We start from the raw sequence: 14,062 nt of genomic DNA, 5'->3' as shown, positions 1-14,062 counted from the left end.
CTTCATATTATTGCTCTCTCTGTGTCTTGACCACCCTTTGTAAACTTGTATTTGGTGGGTAATTGCTGTAGCTAAATACACAACTGGAAAAACCCTAAACTCAGTAAGCCAAATAGGAACTTGGAGTATTTAGCTGATCTGGAGTGGACTAAGAGCAGTCATTGATTTAGTCCTTATGCTTATTTATTTTGTAAATCTAGTGGCAAGGAGAAGTCGTCCACGAGTCCACAGCGGCTCCGCAAAGGTGTTCTCATTGTTGCTTTTTGTTTTCTGGAAATTGATGCCAGAACGTGGTACCATTGTGTGAGGTGAGAGACGTGGCCGGTTGGCCGGTGATGGGAAGAACTGATGGAGCAACAAACCTGAGCTCATTCAGTGGCTGAGCTGACGAACGTGCCCGTGGCCTCGGCTGGTCTGTGCTTTGTTTTATGTGGGGAGCGGTTTGCCCATATTCTCTGTGTCTCCCTCACTTGTTTGCACTCTGGAAATCTTTTTGACATTCAGTAATTTTCCCTCTCATGTGTGGCTGTCCCAGGATGCCTTGCTTGTCACGTTACATTTAGGACTTGCAAATAGAGAAGAAGGAATAAACGGGGCTATAGGTTTTTGCAGTGACTTCCAATTTTATTTCACTTTGCTTTTTCCAGTTCTGTATCACAAACATCATTGAACAAGGGGAGAAAGTATTTGAAGTACTTGGAGTTCCATCATAATTTAGAATAGGCCATTTAGTCCTAATTCAGACCACAACTCTGATTATTGAGGAGGACGGAGGAAGAAAACTGAGGTGTGGTTTTTACATTTCATCTTAAATCCCATTCTTTTTAACATTTATGTCCTTTCTAAACACATTTATCTAACAGGCAGCTTTGTTCTAAGGTCTTTTCTCATGAAGTGGCCCCCGTCTGTGGGTCCTGCAGCCTGTGCTGTGTGTCCCCGCATCCCTCACGGGGACGTTGGCACCTTTTCCTGTGAGCAGAGGCAGCGTGGGTGGGTTTGGGGTGGGGAGGGAGAACAAAACAAACCACAGAGTTCCCAGACACCGGAGATGTGCGGTGTGGATGTATTTGCAGTCCGGCAGGGCCTCGTCCCACAGAGGCTGGTGGTGGCTCTGCAGGAATCGCGGCGTTGGAACGTGGGGGGTCCCGCGTGTCCCAGTCTGTCACATCTCTCCTGCATCTTCTCTCTGTTGGTCCTGGGGAGGGAAAAAGACACAGTAGAAGCTTCAAATGCTTTAGTGTTTTATGGGTTAAATAAGTGACTCTTGAGTACCCCTTAAAAAAAAGAGGATTCTACAATGGTAACTGATTTCCTTTAGTGGTTGGGTTTTTTTCTGAGGGGACTGGACTTTGGGAGTGGGGGAAATCCCCCTTTTTTCTACATTCCTCTTACTGTCTCCAGATGTGTCCTGAACATCATGCATATGGGGAACAACATTGTACCTAATGACCTGAGTGCCTTTTTATTCTTTATTCCTGGAGGTGTTTACTCTGAGAAGAAACAACAGCTGCCAATCCCTTAGGTGGCTGCTGTGGGAGCTCTGTAGCGTTACCCCCCCGAGGGGTCAGGGACTGGCTGGGATTGTTTTCAGCATCCAGGTACGTATGAGGGGAACAGCAGCTGAAACTGGCTCAGGGTTACGCCTTTAACAACCTAAGAAAGGAGGATTCTGTAATACTAACGCAAGGAGCCGCGTGACCCTGTGGAAATCCTCACTCACGTGAGCTTCAGTGCAAAATCTCGGCCAGCTTTTCCTCGTAATACTGGAAGTTCTCTTGAATGTCCTCCCACGGCGCGAAGGCCTTTGCTTCCTCTCCTTCCTCCTGTTCCACAAAGTTCTGCCAGACATACTCAAAGTCTTGAGGCTTCATGATCCTCAGCTTGCAGCCGGCTGCCTTCATGTTTTTCAGGGCCGCCTGCATTTCTGGCTCTTCCCACATGAAGAGCCGCCCGACCATGATTGTCAGACGCAGGTTCTTGTTCTTCTTCAGGGTCTCGGTTATCCGGTCGGCGCAGGTCACGCAGGGGCTGGAGGACACGTACCAGGTGACGTTGTAGCGGACGCTGGACTCGCACTTGGGCAGGATGGTGTTGAAAAAGGCCATTTCTGCGTGGGCGGCTGCGTGCTCGTCCTCCAGGTAACCCCGAGAAGTCACCGACTCTCTGCCTTGGGTCTCGACAACGTAGCACAGGAAGGTTTTGTTCCTGCCCGAGCTGTATTCCACGTTCCTGAACTGGAATTTGAAAAATATGGCTGGGAGGCGCTCCCTGTAGAGAGGGGAGAGGAGAGAAGCATCTCAGAGGTGGATCACAGGGGTTATGGCATCGGTTTAGCGACAAGTCGCTGTGTTTCTCTGCATTAAAAGGAGATGCCTTTTAATAGGAGGATAAAAATACATTAAAAATTACAAGTTATTGAGCTGGGTTCCTGACTGAAGGGGTGAAGGAGGGAAGCTGCATCATCTGGTAGCACCTGTGTTCTCTGACAGGTACCAGGCTGCCCTGGAGACATCGGTACAAGAACCGGTGCTTGAGAGTTGGTGGGTGGAGAGCTGGAAAGGATACTGCTGACAATGTGCCTTGTGACCTGCTGAGTGCTGCAGAGGGTGGGAGCGAAGGCTGCACAGCGCAGCCAAAGAGAAACAGTGGAAAGTGGGAGCACAACATTTCATTGATTACGCACTAATCATCTGGTACGTTGTGCTCCTCTCATCCGAGCTTTAGGTGGGCTTATAACCCTGATACATGAAACTGTAAGTATTGTGCTGTCTAAATACGTAACTCAGAGTAAATTACAGCTATTGTCAAGCTGCTCTAGCTGTGTTATTTTAGAAGTTTAAATACAAGTCTTCATAAATGTTTAATTCCCCTTGCAGAGTTTCAGACATTTCTCTTCATGTTCCATATTTGTCTTAATGCAGCCAGGAGTTTTCTTGAGTTATTATCTGAAAGATGCTGCAAACGGGTAGGATGTATTCTTTAGATTTAAATATTCGTTTAGTGATTATTTGTACCATGGTCTCAGGTTATCTGAGCTGATAAAGAGTGTCCTTTTGCTTGCTCTTTGACAGCTATTCACAAAGAAAGACGCTCCTGCTGGGCCCATTGATCACAGAGTCTGTGCCCATGGACGGTACCAGGAACAGGGATCCCTCACTGCTGGAGGAGCCTCATTCACACCCTGGGCAAGTGTCAATAAATGTGTCTACTTAAATGTCATGAAATATGCACAGATGGGGCTTATATCTATCCAGCGCTGTGTTGAGCCAATGTTGACAAAAAAGAGGTTAATATTCTTAAACAGAGTGATCGGGTTCCCAGTATTTTCTCGTTTAAGCCGGGCTCCTTGGAGCTGTGAGCAACAGCTTGAAAACTTGGCTGTGCGTCATAAAATGCCCCTAATCCAAGGGCTCAAACTGAAATGCAGTGTAATTGAATTTAAGTGCTTCCACAGCTGCAGTTATGTGTTTTCTTGTAATTCACACAACTGGCTTTACTGGCTGAAAATCTGTAAATAATTAGAGCAATCCGAACAGTGATCGTACCAGGTTGGGGCACAGTCTGCACTCACTTCTTGAAATGAAAGTAGGAATTGCTGGACCTCTTTCACGGTCCTTTAGGATTTCTGCTTTACTTCCTTTAATAGCCAGTGAATTAGTAATAAGCTGATACTCAGAGGACACTTAGTCATGATTCTGCAGGAACTCACCAAATAAATAAGCGCTTTTCCAAATGGTGTCGTGACGAGGGTGGCATGAATACTCCCACATGACAGCTCCGCGATCCCTTACAAACACCCGAGTGCTTTCACTTCAGAAACTTCAACTTTCCTCTCCCTCGGTACCAGGGTGTAGAATGTGACAATCCGCTGGTACCAGCTGAGCGTGGGTTGGGATGTTAACAGGAGGCTCCGTGCATCACCAGCCCGTCCCCCGCGGTTCCTGCGCGGCGGCTCCTGAGCCCCAGCAGCTCTTCCCTTCGTCCCCTTTCCCTCTCTGAGCACACGCCATCCCTGCCATTCATGTCATCAAATCATTGTATCGCAGGATGACGCTGGGAAAGCATTTTCACCCGTGAGTAGCGCACCTATTCCTGCCCATCTCGTTGGGTTAGCGAGGAGGTTTTCAGAAATGCCAGCCAAATTGCATTTGCAGAATCTCTCTTACCGGTGACCGTGTCACAGGCAGGAGGATTCCAAGGGGGATTTAGACCTGGCCTGAGTTTTGCCTTCGAGCAGCTGGAAGAAATTCTGGGTTTGGTTTATGTGCTGGGAACGCTGCCGTGGTGACTGCTTGGGGAAGAGCAACGTGGGGCATCTTGCTGCTACTACAGGGAGCATTTTGAAATGCTCGGAGCCAGCAGATCACACAGGTCGTGTTCTGTTGCAGCTGTCACTACGCCTGGCAGTTCAGCGTCCCAGCAGATCTCTGTTCTGCCTTTTCCAAGGGCCGGGCTCGGTGGGGCGAGCGGAGCCGCTTTCCTCCCTGAAACCGCCTCTGGTTTTGGTGCCTGTCTGTGCGTCCGGCTCTTCCGAAAGTCACGTTCCAGCTGTGTGTATGGAGCCCTTGAAAACATGGACTTCTAGCTCTCTTGAAAAATCTATCCCTTAGGTCCCTAAAGCAAATCAGCCATAGCAGGAGCATTTTTTCCTGATCCACAGATTGAGAAACTTTCAGACAAGAGCCATTGATCACAGCAAGAAATCGATATTCAGTGCTCACCAAGGGCTGGCACCTTCCATCCCGATGCGCCAGGCGAGCGGCCCTGCTGCGGCCAGCGGGAGCGCTTGCGCTGCGGGGAATCGGTCAGTGCCATAGAAACAGACCTGCTTGTGTGGAGCAGACGTGTCTGCCTGCCCACTGTGAATCTGTCCTTCGCAAAACCCAGCAGAACGTTCAGCAAAACCCCGCAGTAGCAAAAGCCATCCTTGCACCGTCTAAGAGCACTCAGAAGGCCCTTGAACGTCCCCACTTCACTCCCTCGCACCCTCATATTTACATCCAAACCTCTTACCCTGTCACGATTTCAAACGGCGGCAGGTCCTCCCGCTTCAACTTCTTCTTCTTTTTCTCCTCGCCCTCCTCGGCGTTGTCGGGCTCGCCGTTCTGCGCGCTGCTGGGCTCCTCCTGCTTCTCCGCCATCCTCCCGAGTGTCGCGGTGTTAACTTATGGCCACTGGGAAAAAGAAAGAGCAATTTCTGAGAGCTCTGGGGAGAGGAGACGGCAGCGGGAGGAGGGAAAACCAGAGCTGGGAGTTCCTGCGCTGGGCCCAGTTGTCAGGAGCTAAATATGGAACAAAGCAGCAGCGCCGGAGGCTGGATGGGGCAGGACGACTCGGCTCTCAGATGTCGCCTCCTTCCCTTGCTCTCTCTAGGTCTTTGTAACAATCGCTCTCGCCCCCCTTTTAATTTAAAATTAAGTGACGACTTTGCTGTGGGCGGGTTAAGCAATGGACAGAAAATCCTGGGAGCAGGAGTATCTATTTATCCACCGGTGTGACAGATAGCTGGCAAGACGCGGAGCTGGCGGCTTTTCCATCTGCCTTCAGTGCCAGTTTACGGTGTCGCTGACCTTGAAGGACCACTGGTTTGGCTCCGGCCAGCGAGAGAAGGGACAGTCCCTATTCCATTTGCTGAAAAACGCTGTTGTTGGTGGATTTGGCCCCAAAGGCGCGCGGAGCGTCCCCCAGCGCGCTCAGCCTGCCCGTCCTGCGCCCGGGCCCTGCACACAGCAGCGCAGCGGAGATCCGGCTTGGCGGAGCCGTTGTCGCTCGTGCTGGTGTAAACGCAGCCAGAACCTTCTCCCACCTGTTTTAAAATCAGCCTTATTCACCGTGGGCAGTGCTGCTGGCGCAGGGCGAGTCCGAGTGCACGTGCTGAGCATCTGCCCCTTGCTCTGGGACTTTTCCCCGGTGCCTGCGTGTCTGAAGGGTTTCCTTGACACGAGTTTGGGGTGTTTGGTTTGCACTGTATCAAGTAAATTTCGTGAAGAGGCTCTGGGAACTTGGCAGGATACCCAGGTGTAATGAAGCTTTTAAACGAGCTCTAAAAAGACTATTGTATATTTGGGTTGGGGGAGATTGTATCTTTTTACCTCCTTCAGGATTATGTGAACCAATTTCTTGCTGTAAATCATTTGAAGTTTGTATAAATCCCATGTGAGCCAAGCCCAAACAAAACCCGAGTAAGACTTTTCTGAGCCTAATCCTGCTATGCCATGAGGGCGGAAGTGAATGGAAAATGTGTTACTGAGCAGAGCTCGTGTCTTAGCCAAAGCGTGTTGGAAATCACATCGCCAGCATCTTGGGTTCTGCACTTAGTTCAGAACCCAGCGTTGTCAGGATTTGGATGAATATGAAATATTAAGCAATATTTGAGTATTCAGTCTGCGCTTGGTGGAAAATCCGCTCTTGGTTTGAGGAGGATAAACTGTTTCATAGAAATCAAACAGATCTGCAAACCTGCTCTCAGGCCAGCCCGGTGCTTGTGATGCTGCTGTGGTCAGCTCCTGAGCGACGCTGGAGGGGTCTGTCACAAAGTCAAATACATTTGTGCCATTGGGCACATAATTTAATGTCGTAGCTAATAACTAATATTATCGTTGGGGTTGGTGACACTCGAACGCTGTTGGTTGGGACAGACCCTGTTGGCGGTGACGAGGAGCTGTTTATCTGGGGACTGTCACAGCTGGCACGGAGAGTATTGTGACAACAGCGCAGTCAAGGATTTGACAAGTTCCAAGACATCCTATCCGTGGAACGTATATGTTTCATTTTAATGGTGCAGAATTTTATTTATTTTTAAGCTTAAAATAGTTTCCTGGAGGACAGGTGGAGTGTTTTGCCTCTCGCATGGTAACTATGCTCCAGTTCCAGCTCCCCTGTCCAATTACTCTCACCTTTGACATTTCAGGCAGTGTTTTTGGGGATGGGAATCCTCTCTTAATGAGTGACAGCTTGTTTCCTTCTTACCCTTATACCTTAAAGCAGCATTTCACCCCCTCTTCAGCCCCCTGGACCCACTTCTCTTTATTTTTGGCAGCTCTCGATGGCTCGGGTCCCGTCTCTCCTGCAGCCTTTGGCTCCCGCTGGCCGGGCCCCCCGCGGGCTCAGCGCTGGCTCTAATCTAATCTGGGGAATGTGGCCGCAGGACTGTCCCCGGTGCGGCCCTCGCCAGCCGCTCCGCAGCTCCATCTAGGGCAGCGCAGGACCGCGATCCTCCCCCTGCAGCGCCTGCCGCGCCAAAAATATAAAGGGACACCACGGGGCTGCTGTCAATCTGACATTTCGCGTTAGAGCCGTAGGAACGGAGGCTTTGATCGGTTCTGTTGGGTTGGTTTTAAGTGACCCTGGCTCCCCCGAAGCACACACGTGTACCAGAGTGGGTGTGCGTGGGATGGAGGAGCGAAGCCAGCGATGGAAACGCTTTTCCGTCAGCTCGTTCTGAAGAGCGGGGACGGTCCCCTCGTGGCTGATCCTCTGCCCCGCGCATGGGGACCTGACGCGGCCATGGGGCGGCCATGGAGCCGACTCCATCCCCGCGCACACCCAAGCTGCGCTTTCCCGCCCAGCCCGTCCTCCGTCCCGTGGCAGCTGTGTCCCACATCTGGCAGCTGTGTCCCACATCTGGCAGCCTGCCCTCTGTTTCTGGAGGTCTGGCCGCACCGTGTCAGGGCACCGAGGCCAGGAAGCCTGACCAGAGGCCAAGAGCAAAACCCCTTGTGGGAGCAGCTTTCTGGCTTAGCTGGAATATTGGATATTGAGATCCGATCATACATCATTCCAAGTCCAGAAGAGTTTCTCCATTGACTCTGGAGGCATCTCTGAACAATCTCTTGACTCTTTTTCCCCACCTTAAACAGATACTCAAACAATGCTGTACTGCCTTGACCCATCTCCCGGGCACGTCACCTGCCGTTCCTCTAATTGCAGCAGGAGTTACTTTCCTGAAGTTAAAATGGCTTTTATCCTTTCCTGATCACAAAAGGACTGTAGAAGAGACCTTGCTGGGAAAAGGAGCTTTTTATTGCATTCTCGGGCTGCAGGAACATTTTCTGAGAGATGTGAGTGTGAAATAAGATCCCGGCTGTGTGAGTCATGGCTCAGCCGTGCTCTCTATTCCAGGGGGACAGCTGGTGGCACTAACAAAACATCTCCCTAGATACATTGTCTGGCAGCAATCCCCCTCCTGCTTTTTGCAGCTGTAACTACCGCTACGTGACAAATAAATAAACACTCTGACAGTGATGTGCGGAGGCAGCTTTCCCTCCCGCGCCCCGCAGGCTCCTACCTGGCTCCGTCCTGCTGCAGGGCCACAACGCCAGGATTTAAAAGGAGGGGCAGAAATGGGTGACAGGCACCGCAGTGTCCCTGGGGTCTGACCGGGACGGTGCCACGTCCCCCGTGCAAGCTGCTGCAGCGGCGCTGCCGTGAGCCGCGGTGCGGGCGGGGCGAGCAATGCTCTCGCCTCCTTGCTCGCTAAACCCTGGTCCTCCCTGTCCCCTGGTCCTCCCTGTCCCCTGGTCCTCCCTGTCCCCTGGTCCCCGGCGCCCGTCACCGCGCTGCCGCAGAGCTGGGCAGCGGTCGGGGCTGTTGGCAGGCGCTGCCCAGTTAATTCCAAGCCCAACTGGAAGTTAAGGACGGCTCCGAGCAGCACGGCCTCCGTCCTGCTGGGCTGTGCCGCAGTTCACTGGGAGCAGCTCAGGGGAAGGTCGGCCCAGCCACGCTACGGGTGCTGGGAGCCACAGCAATTTATGTTCCACGCCAGCCCACGCTATCGAAGGGCGGCAGGAGAGCCGCTGGCCCGAGCCGGCGCTCTGCAGTGCACACGCGCTCAGCAGCAAATCCTCTCTAGCGTTTGACTCTGTGCTTTATTAATAACATCGCTCCAGACATCAGCAAATCAATTAAAGTTCCTTACTACTGATGCACAGTGTTTTCTGGAACAGCTGGTAAATCACTGAGTGAGACAAGGCTTAGGAAAAGAGGCTGGGCTGGAAGGCAGGGAGATTTTGTTTGTGCACAAATATTGCGTATCCAGCAGCCCAGAGATGTGCCCTTTGGGCTGAGATCAAGTGTAATGATCAGTTTAATATCAAACGCATCTTTCTGGCTGAAGTTTGAAGAGAGGGATCATCATTAGACATGGTCATCTGGGAGGTGGCTCTTCCCTCCAAATGCCACAACCCCGTGAAATCTGCCACGAATGCACGGCCTTTGAGTCACCGCGGGAGCCACGGGGATCGCGACACGTCCCACTGTGGGTTGTGAGTGTCCCTGACCCCGGGTGGGACGTGGTGTCTGTTCCATGAGCTAATTTAGGGGAAGCTGCGCACACACCTTGCGTGGCGCCCAAGGGCGTTTGTTCTGCCTGCGGATGCTGGAACGAGCAAAACCCCCCAGCACTCCCTCCAGATACCCTGGGGAAAAGGAGGAAAAGCCCCTCGGGAAGACGGTGCGTGCCAGGGAGGAGAGCCCGAGCTCCCGCAGAGCACACCCGCTGACGTCCCCTTTGTCACTCACACTGCAAACGTCACCCATTGAAACAGCCCGGATCTCTCGCTGCTCTGGGGCTCGGGCACCGACCCGTGCTGGTTTTCTCCTCCTCCCGCGGTCCGTGTGTAACCCAGAGCCGGACCCAGTGGTGGCTGCGCGGCCACGAGCATCTCCCACCATTACAGTTGTTTTTATGCAAGGGTTTTTAGCGTGTCTGTTCAAACAGCCAATATACTAAATGATGCTTTAAATATTCATACAAGAGGGTGCTTTGCTGAATCCAACTTTGTCAATTGATTTCAAGCTGTTACGTCTGTTACATGTAGGAACATTTGCTATTTTTGCTGCCTGCAGGAAAACGCAAGTAGCAAAGAGGCAGTTGGTGCACTTAGAGGTGGGCGGGAAGGAAGAGGAGCTGAAATGAAGACAAGAACAAGTCGGTTAATCACACCGGTTGGGAAATGGGGAGGGAAAGCATTAAAAGATAAAAAATCTGTTACTCTGAATTCCAGGTTTTCCTTTACCTGAACAAAAAAAAGGCAAAGGCGGGGGGAGGGAGGTGTTTCTATTTGGAAATGCTATTAACACGCTGCAGGTTTGAAACCGGCTCTAGAGTCACTCACCAGCTCCAGCGGGATCTCCCCAGCGCAGAGCGGGGCCGGCTGTCCCTTCTCCTGCCTCCCCGCTCTCCAGAGCACAACAGGCACGGCGGTGCCCTCAATCATTCCTACTCCACAAATAGAAGCCGGAGCGCCCCGTCTCTTCCCGAGCAGAACGAGACAGATCGCTGCTTGCTCAGGCGCTGGCAGGTAAAACTTTAATGGTGTAAAGAGCAAACCAGGTGATACATGAAAATGAAGCAACAGCACAAATAGCAAAAAAGTTCTTAAAAAATGGTGTGCGTGAGCGAAGGGCATTTTTGTTTGGTCCCAGGAGGTGGGATTTACCACGTGTGTGAACAAGCGCTGCTTCCTGGGGGAATGGCAGCGGCTCCGAGGGGTCCAGGATTTCTGCTCTGAATTATGCTGGGATCATGCGATCCTAATTTGGCGAATGGAATCTGACCTGGAGGCGCTAAGGCCGCTGCACGGCAGTAGCCCCCAAACCTCAACAGTGCTGGAGAAAACAGTGCCCAGGCTAAGGGCACACGGTGACTGTACAGGAGCACACAGGCGCGGGTGCAAACCTTCCCTTTGCACAACCACGGGGCACGCGGGAGGAGGCGGCACTGCCCCTAAATGAATCCCCCGGATCATTAGGTCTTGGTTCACACCAGCATAGTTTAGTTTCAGAAAATGCCTTCGTGTCTGTCTTGCTCTTATTCGCTCTTTCCCGGCTTTTGCTCGGGGTTGTCCTTCCAGATGCGGATGGTGAGGCAGGTGGCCATGGCCAGCCAGCCCAGGTAGGGCAGCAGCAGCAGCGCGGCCGTCCTGTGGATGCGGAACCAGGAGCACACGGTGCCGATGGCCAGCGCGTCCAGGCACAGGATGTCGATCAGCGCCTGCGGCAGAGACCAGAGTGACGCTGCTGCTGGCCCCGGGAACCGCAGCAGCCACGGGGAGCAGCAACGGGGGAGCTTTAGCACCCAAAAGTCACCCGGAGTGATCCAGAACCCCAGGACCCTGGCTCTGAATCGGTGGGATCTGAGTGCACCACACCAGGAGCCAAAACGGTTAGTTTTTTTGTTCATTATTGTGTTCTGCAAATTAATTCACTGTCCATGATGATCAGTGCAGCCTTCTGCTGCTAATGCCTATGCAGACAGAACAGAAACATGCCCGTGTCAATACTATTATCACTTAACAAACTTTCTAAATGTACCTTTCATCCGCAGAGTGACACAGTTCAGGTGGAAACTTAAGTCCCACTCTGCCCCTCGCTGAGCTGCGGGCCCTGGCCGCTCAGGGAAGTGCTTTCTGAGCACAGCACGGGCCGCGCTCTGCCGTGCCGCCCTTCTCGCGCGTCCTCCCCCGGGCCCTGCAGCGCGTTGTACGTGCTCGATAAGCCCCTCGCAACCCGTGTCCCCGGGGATGCTGAGCGGGCTGCTCGTGGCACAGGGTGTGACTCCCGGGGGACTTATCTCGCAGCCCAACCCTTAACTGGGAGCTGCAGCAGCGGGGCTGTTGACTCCCCGATCTCCCGCTGTGCCGGTGGGGCAGCTATCGGCGCGGCAGGAGCAGGCGAGGGCTGCACGGCACCGATAGCATTGTCTGGAGCCGGGGCAGCACCAATTGTGTCTGAGCAAAAGCTCTTCCTGCAGCTCTCTTCACAATTGCACAATGCTACTTAGAAAAAGCTCCAAACGGCCCCAAAACCCGCGGCAGGGGCGCCAGCGAAGCAGCTGCCAGCAGAGGAAGGGCTGGTGGGTACGTTACCATCCGCAGGTTTCGGGCACCGAAGAAGAAGGGCGGCCAAGCCCAGTTCAAGGCCAGCTGAGCCCCGTAGAGGCCCATGGGGACGATGGCTTTGCTGCTGCAGCCCCCCAGCTCGTTCCACACCAGGTAGGAGGCATAGCTGTGGAGACAAACACACAGTAGGGGTTTGCAGTGGGACTGAAGAGTTTGAAATGTCTGCTCTTCCCTGTGTCAGAACCAGCAGGACGGGGGGAGCGGGACGCGGAACTCACCCCATGCCCGTGTACAGGACGGTCCAAGCCACAGGGAACATTTTGCGGGATGGACACCATGAAGGTTTTTTCAGCTTCTCATACCAAACAGGTATTTCTTTGCGGTTAATGAACCAGCCAAGGAAACCTCCAACATGAGGCAGGACGGTAAAACCAACAGTGTAAGCCCACATCCTTCCTCGGTGGCCTGACGCAGCCTTGTGCCTGCTGCAAGACAAAAACGATAACCAGCACTTTAAAAGGACATTTTTTTCCTACTTGGATCTTTCAAGCTTTTTCTTTAATTCCACTTTAGTCTGCAAGGCAGAAGGTAAATACTGAATGTTGCATTCAGCTCTGCTGCTGGCTCCTCTCTGCCCATCTCCCCATCTCTGGAATAGGGGTAATTATATCTGTCATGTTACATTTTCCCCTCGATCTGCCCAGCAAAGCTCCCGCTGCTGTTTCCCGCCTCGGTGCGGTGCTGGTGTGGCGGGGTTCAGCCCGGCGGTTGTGCTGTCAGAGGGCAGGACCGCGGCTCCTTTATCGCTCCCGCGCGGTGCCCGGTCAGACAGCACACGGCTCCAACGGCCCCGCGTCCCGCCAGAGCGTTATCTCTGCCCTGCACGTTATTCTGAACGTGCAGACCCAGGCGGTTCATGCCCAGAATCCTTCTGACTTCATCTGCTTTTCCCCCATGGGTCTCTATTTTAAATGAGATCCATAACAAGCCCGCAGCCTTGCAGCAGGTTTTAAGCGCCCAGTGAACCTGGTTTAGCGCTCCCCGCAGCCCCGGCAGGCAGAGCCGGGTTCCCCCTCCGACAGCTGAGGCACAAGAGGAGTTTCTTAACTTGCCCACCGTCTTCCTCTTGCTTAAAAGGAAGGAACAGTGACTTTACTGGTGAGATGGTTCTCCCACATGGGACAGTCGTGCTAAGACAACACCCGGCCGTCAGCTGCACCGCGGCTCGGAACCGGCCCGTCTGCTCCTTCCTTTGGTCTCTGTATGACCTGCCCGTTTGATCCGCCAAGCAATTAAACCCAAATTAGTGCTCATCAGGAAGAAGACACCGGATTCTCCAGGCACAGAGCAGTCTTGTGCTGCCGCTGTAAGCACAAAACACCACTGACCAAATGCACCCGGGCAAGACCGGGGTTCAGCAACGCACGAAGAGAGAAGCCTCGCTATGGCCTGTGCTAATTGTTATTATGACCATCACATCACAAAGCATTCATCTTCAGAAACACACGCCAGCAGTACAAGCCAATTTACACATCGCTAAGGGACAAATACCCCAGACAGCACCCCTAACGAACAATTCCTTTACCAGACTATTTATAGCGCTATTAAACTGTCTGTGGAACCAGAAAGTCAACCGAACACTGAGCAAAACAATAGCCGTTGGTCTGCTTTTACAGCGTGAAGCAGCTGCAGCGGAGTTCTGGTTCCTCCATGGCACTTCGGAAAAGTAAAGTGGGAAAAGTACATTTTTCCCTCCTCCCACCTCCTCTGTAGGTGCCAGACCAGGCTGAGGGGCTGCGGAACGGACCGGGGCTTGAAAACCACCCAACTGTCACGCTGTTACACCGTAACGCGGTAGGAGCTGTAAAAACCTTACCGGCTCTCAGTGCTGCACAGAAAAGGGGTTGGACGTGCGAGGCCAGCGCTGCGTCTGCTGCTGCCGTGCGACGAAACAGCCGGCAGCTCGGTTTTACCTAAATAGCGGGAAAAAGGGTGTGTAGGGTGCGCGGTGGCGGTATCAGATTACACAAGAGCCCACCTTCGGGAAGAGTTACAGGGGATTTGGGTGGTTGAGCAGCCGTGCGGGGGCAGGACCGGCTCCTGGGCCCGGGCACGGCTGAGATGGGACAGCCGGGGCTCCAGGTTTGGTTTGGGGACAAGCGTCTCATTTCTGTCGGGCTGGGAGTGCGCTGGGCATGCAAAGGTACAAATTAGAGTGTCAC

General features: G+C 52.9%; 2 protein-coding genes and 1 long non-coding RNA gene across 5 annotated transcripts in view; 1 reads left to right on the top strand and 2 right to left on the bottom strand.

The window, feature by feature from the left end:
• Positions 1-5,396, bottom strand: APOBEC2 (apolipoprotein B mRNA editing enzyme catalytic subunit 2). Its single transcript, XM_082069282.1, has 3 exons — positions 5,014-5,396; positions 1,721-2,268; positions 1-1,195 (listed from the first exon to the last, which is right to left on the bottom strand). The coding sequence occupies exons 1-2, from the start codon at positions 5,139-5,141 to the stop codon at positions 1,728-1,730; spliced, it is 669 nt and encodes a 222-aa protein (XP_081925408.1). The 5' UTR covers positions 5,142-5,396; the 3' UTR covers positions 1-1,195; positions 1,721-1,727.
• Positions 5,397-10,287: 4,891 nt separating this feature from the next.
• The window catches only part of LOC309448002 (translocator protein-like), a 4,207-nt gene continuing 432 nt past the window's right edge, over positions 10,288-14,062 (bottom strand). For 2 of the 3 annotated variants that reach the window (XM_082069173.1, XM_082069174.1), the window contains 4 exons: positions 13,717-13,813; positions 12,119-12,325; positions 11,868-12,006; positions 10,288-10,993 (listed from right to left, as the gene is read on the bottom strand). In XM_082069173.1, coding sequence (XP_081925299.1) covers positions 10,811-10,993; positions 11,868-12,006; positions 12,119-12,325; positions 13,717-13,813 — 626 coding nt within the window. In that variant the 3' untranslated portion in view covers positions 10,288-10,810. The other variant, XM_082069175.1, reaches the window with a different exon arrangement.
• The window catches only part of LOC309448005, a 6,578-nt gene continuing 6,342 nt past the window's right edge, over positions 13,827-14,062 (top strand). The window contains exon 1 of the long non-coding RNA XR_014185705.1: positions 13,827-14,043. This is a non-coding gene — a long non-coding RNA (uncharacterized lncRNA). The remainder of the gene's footprint in view (positions 14,044-14,062) is intronic.

The sequence above is a fragment of the Streptopelia decaocto genome (genome assembly GCF_964273445.1).
Source record: "Streptopelia decaocto genome assembly, chromosome: 19".
NCBI lineage: Eukaryota > Metazoa > Chordata > Aves > Columbiformes > Columbidae > Streptopelia > Streptopelia decaocto.
Note: the sequence above shows the minus strand (reverse complement) of the source record. Positions and strands in the feature narration are given on the sequence as shown.

Coding starts and splice junctions, on each gene's coding strand:
- APOBEC2 (XM_082069282.1), bottom strand. CDS start 5,141: ATGGCGGAGAAGCAGGAGGAGCCCAGCAGCGCGCAGAACGGCGAGCCC. Junction 2,269..5,013: donor CCGTTTGAAATCGTGACAGG/GTAAGAGGTTTG, acceptor CCCTCTCTACAG/GGAGCGCCTCCCAGCCATAT.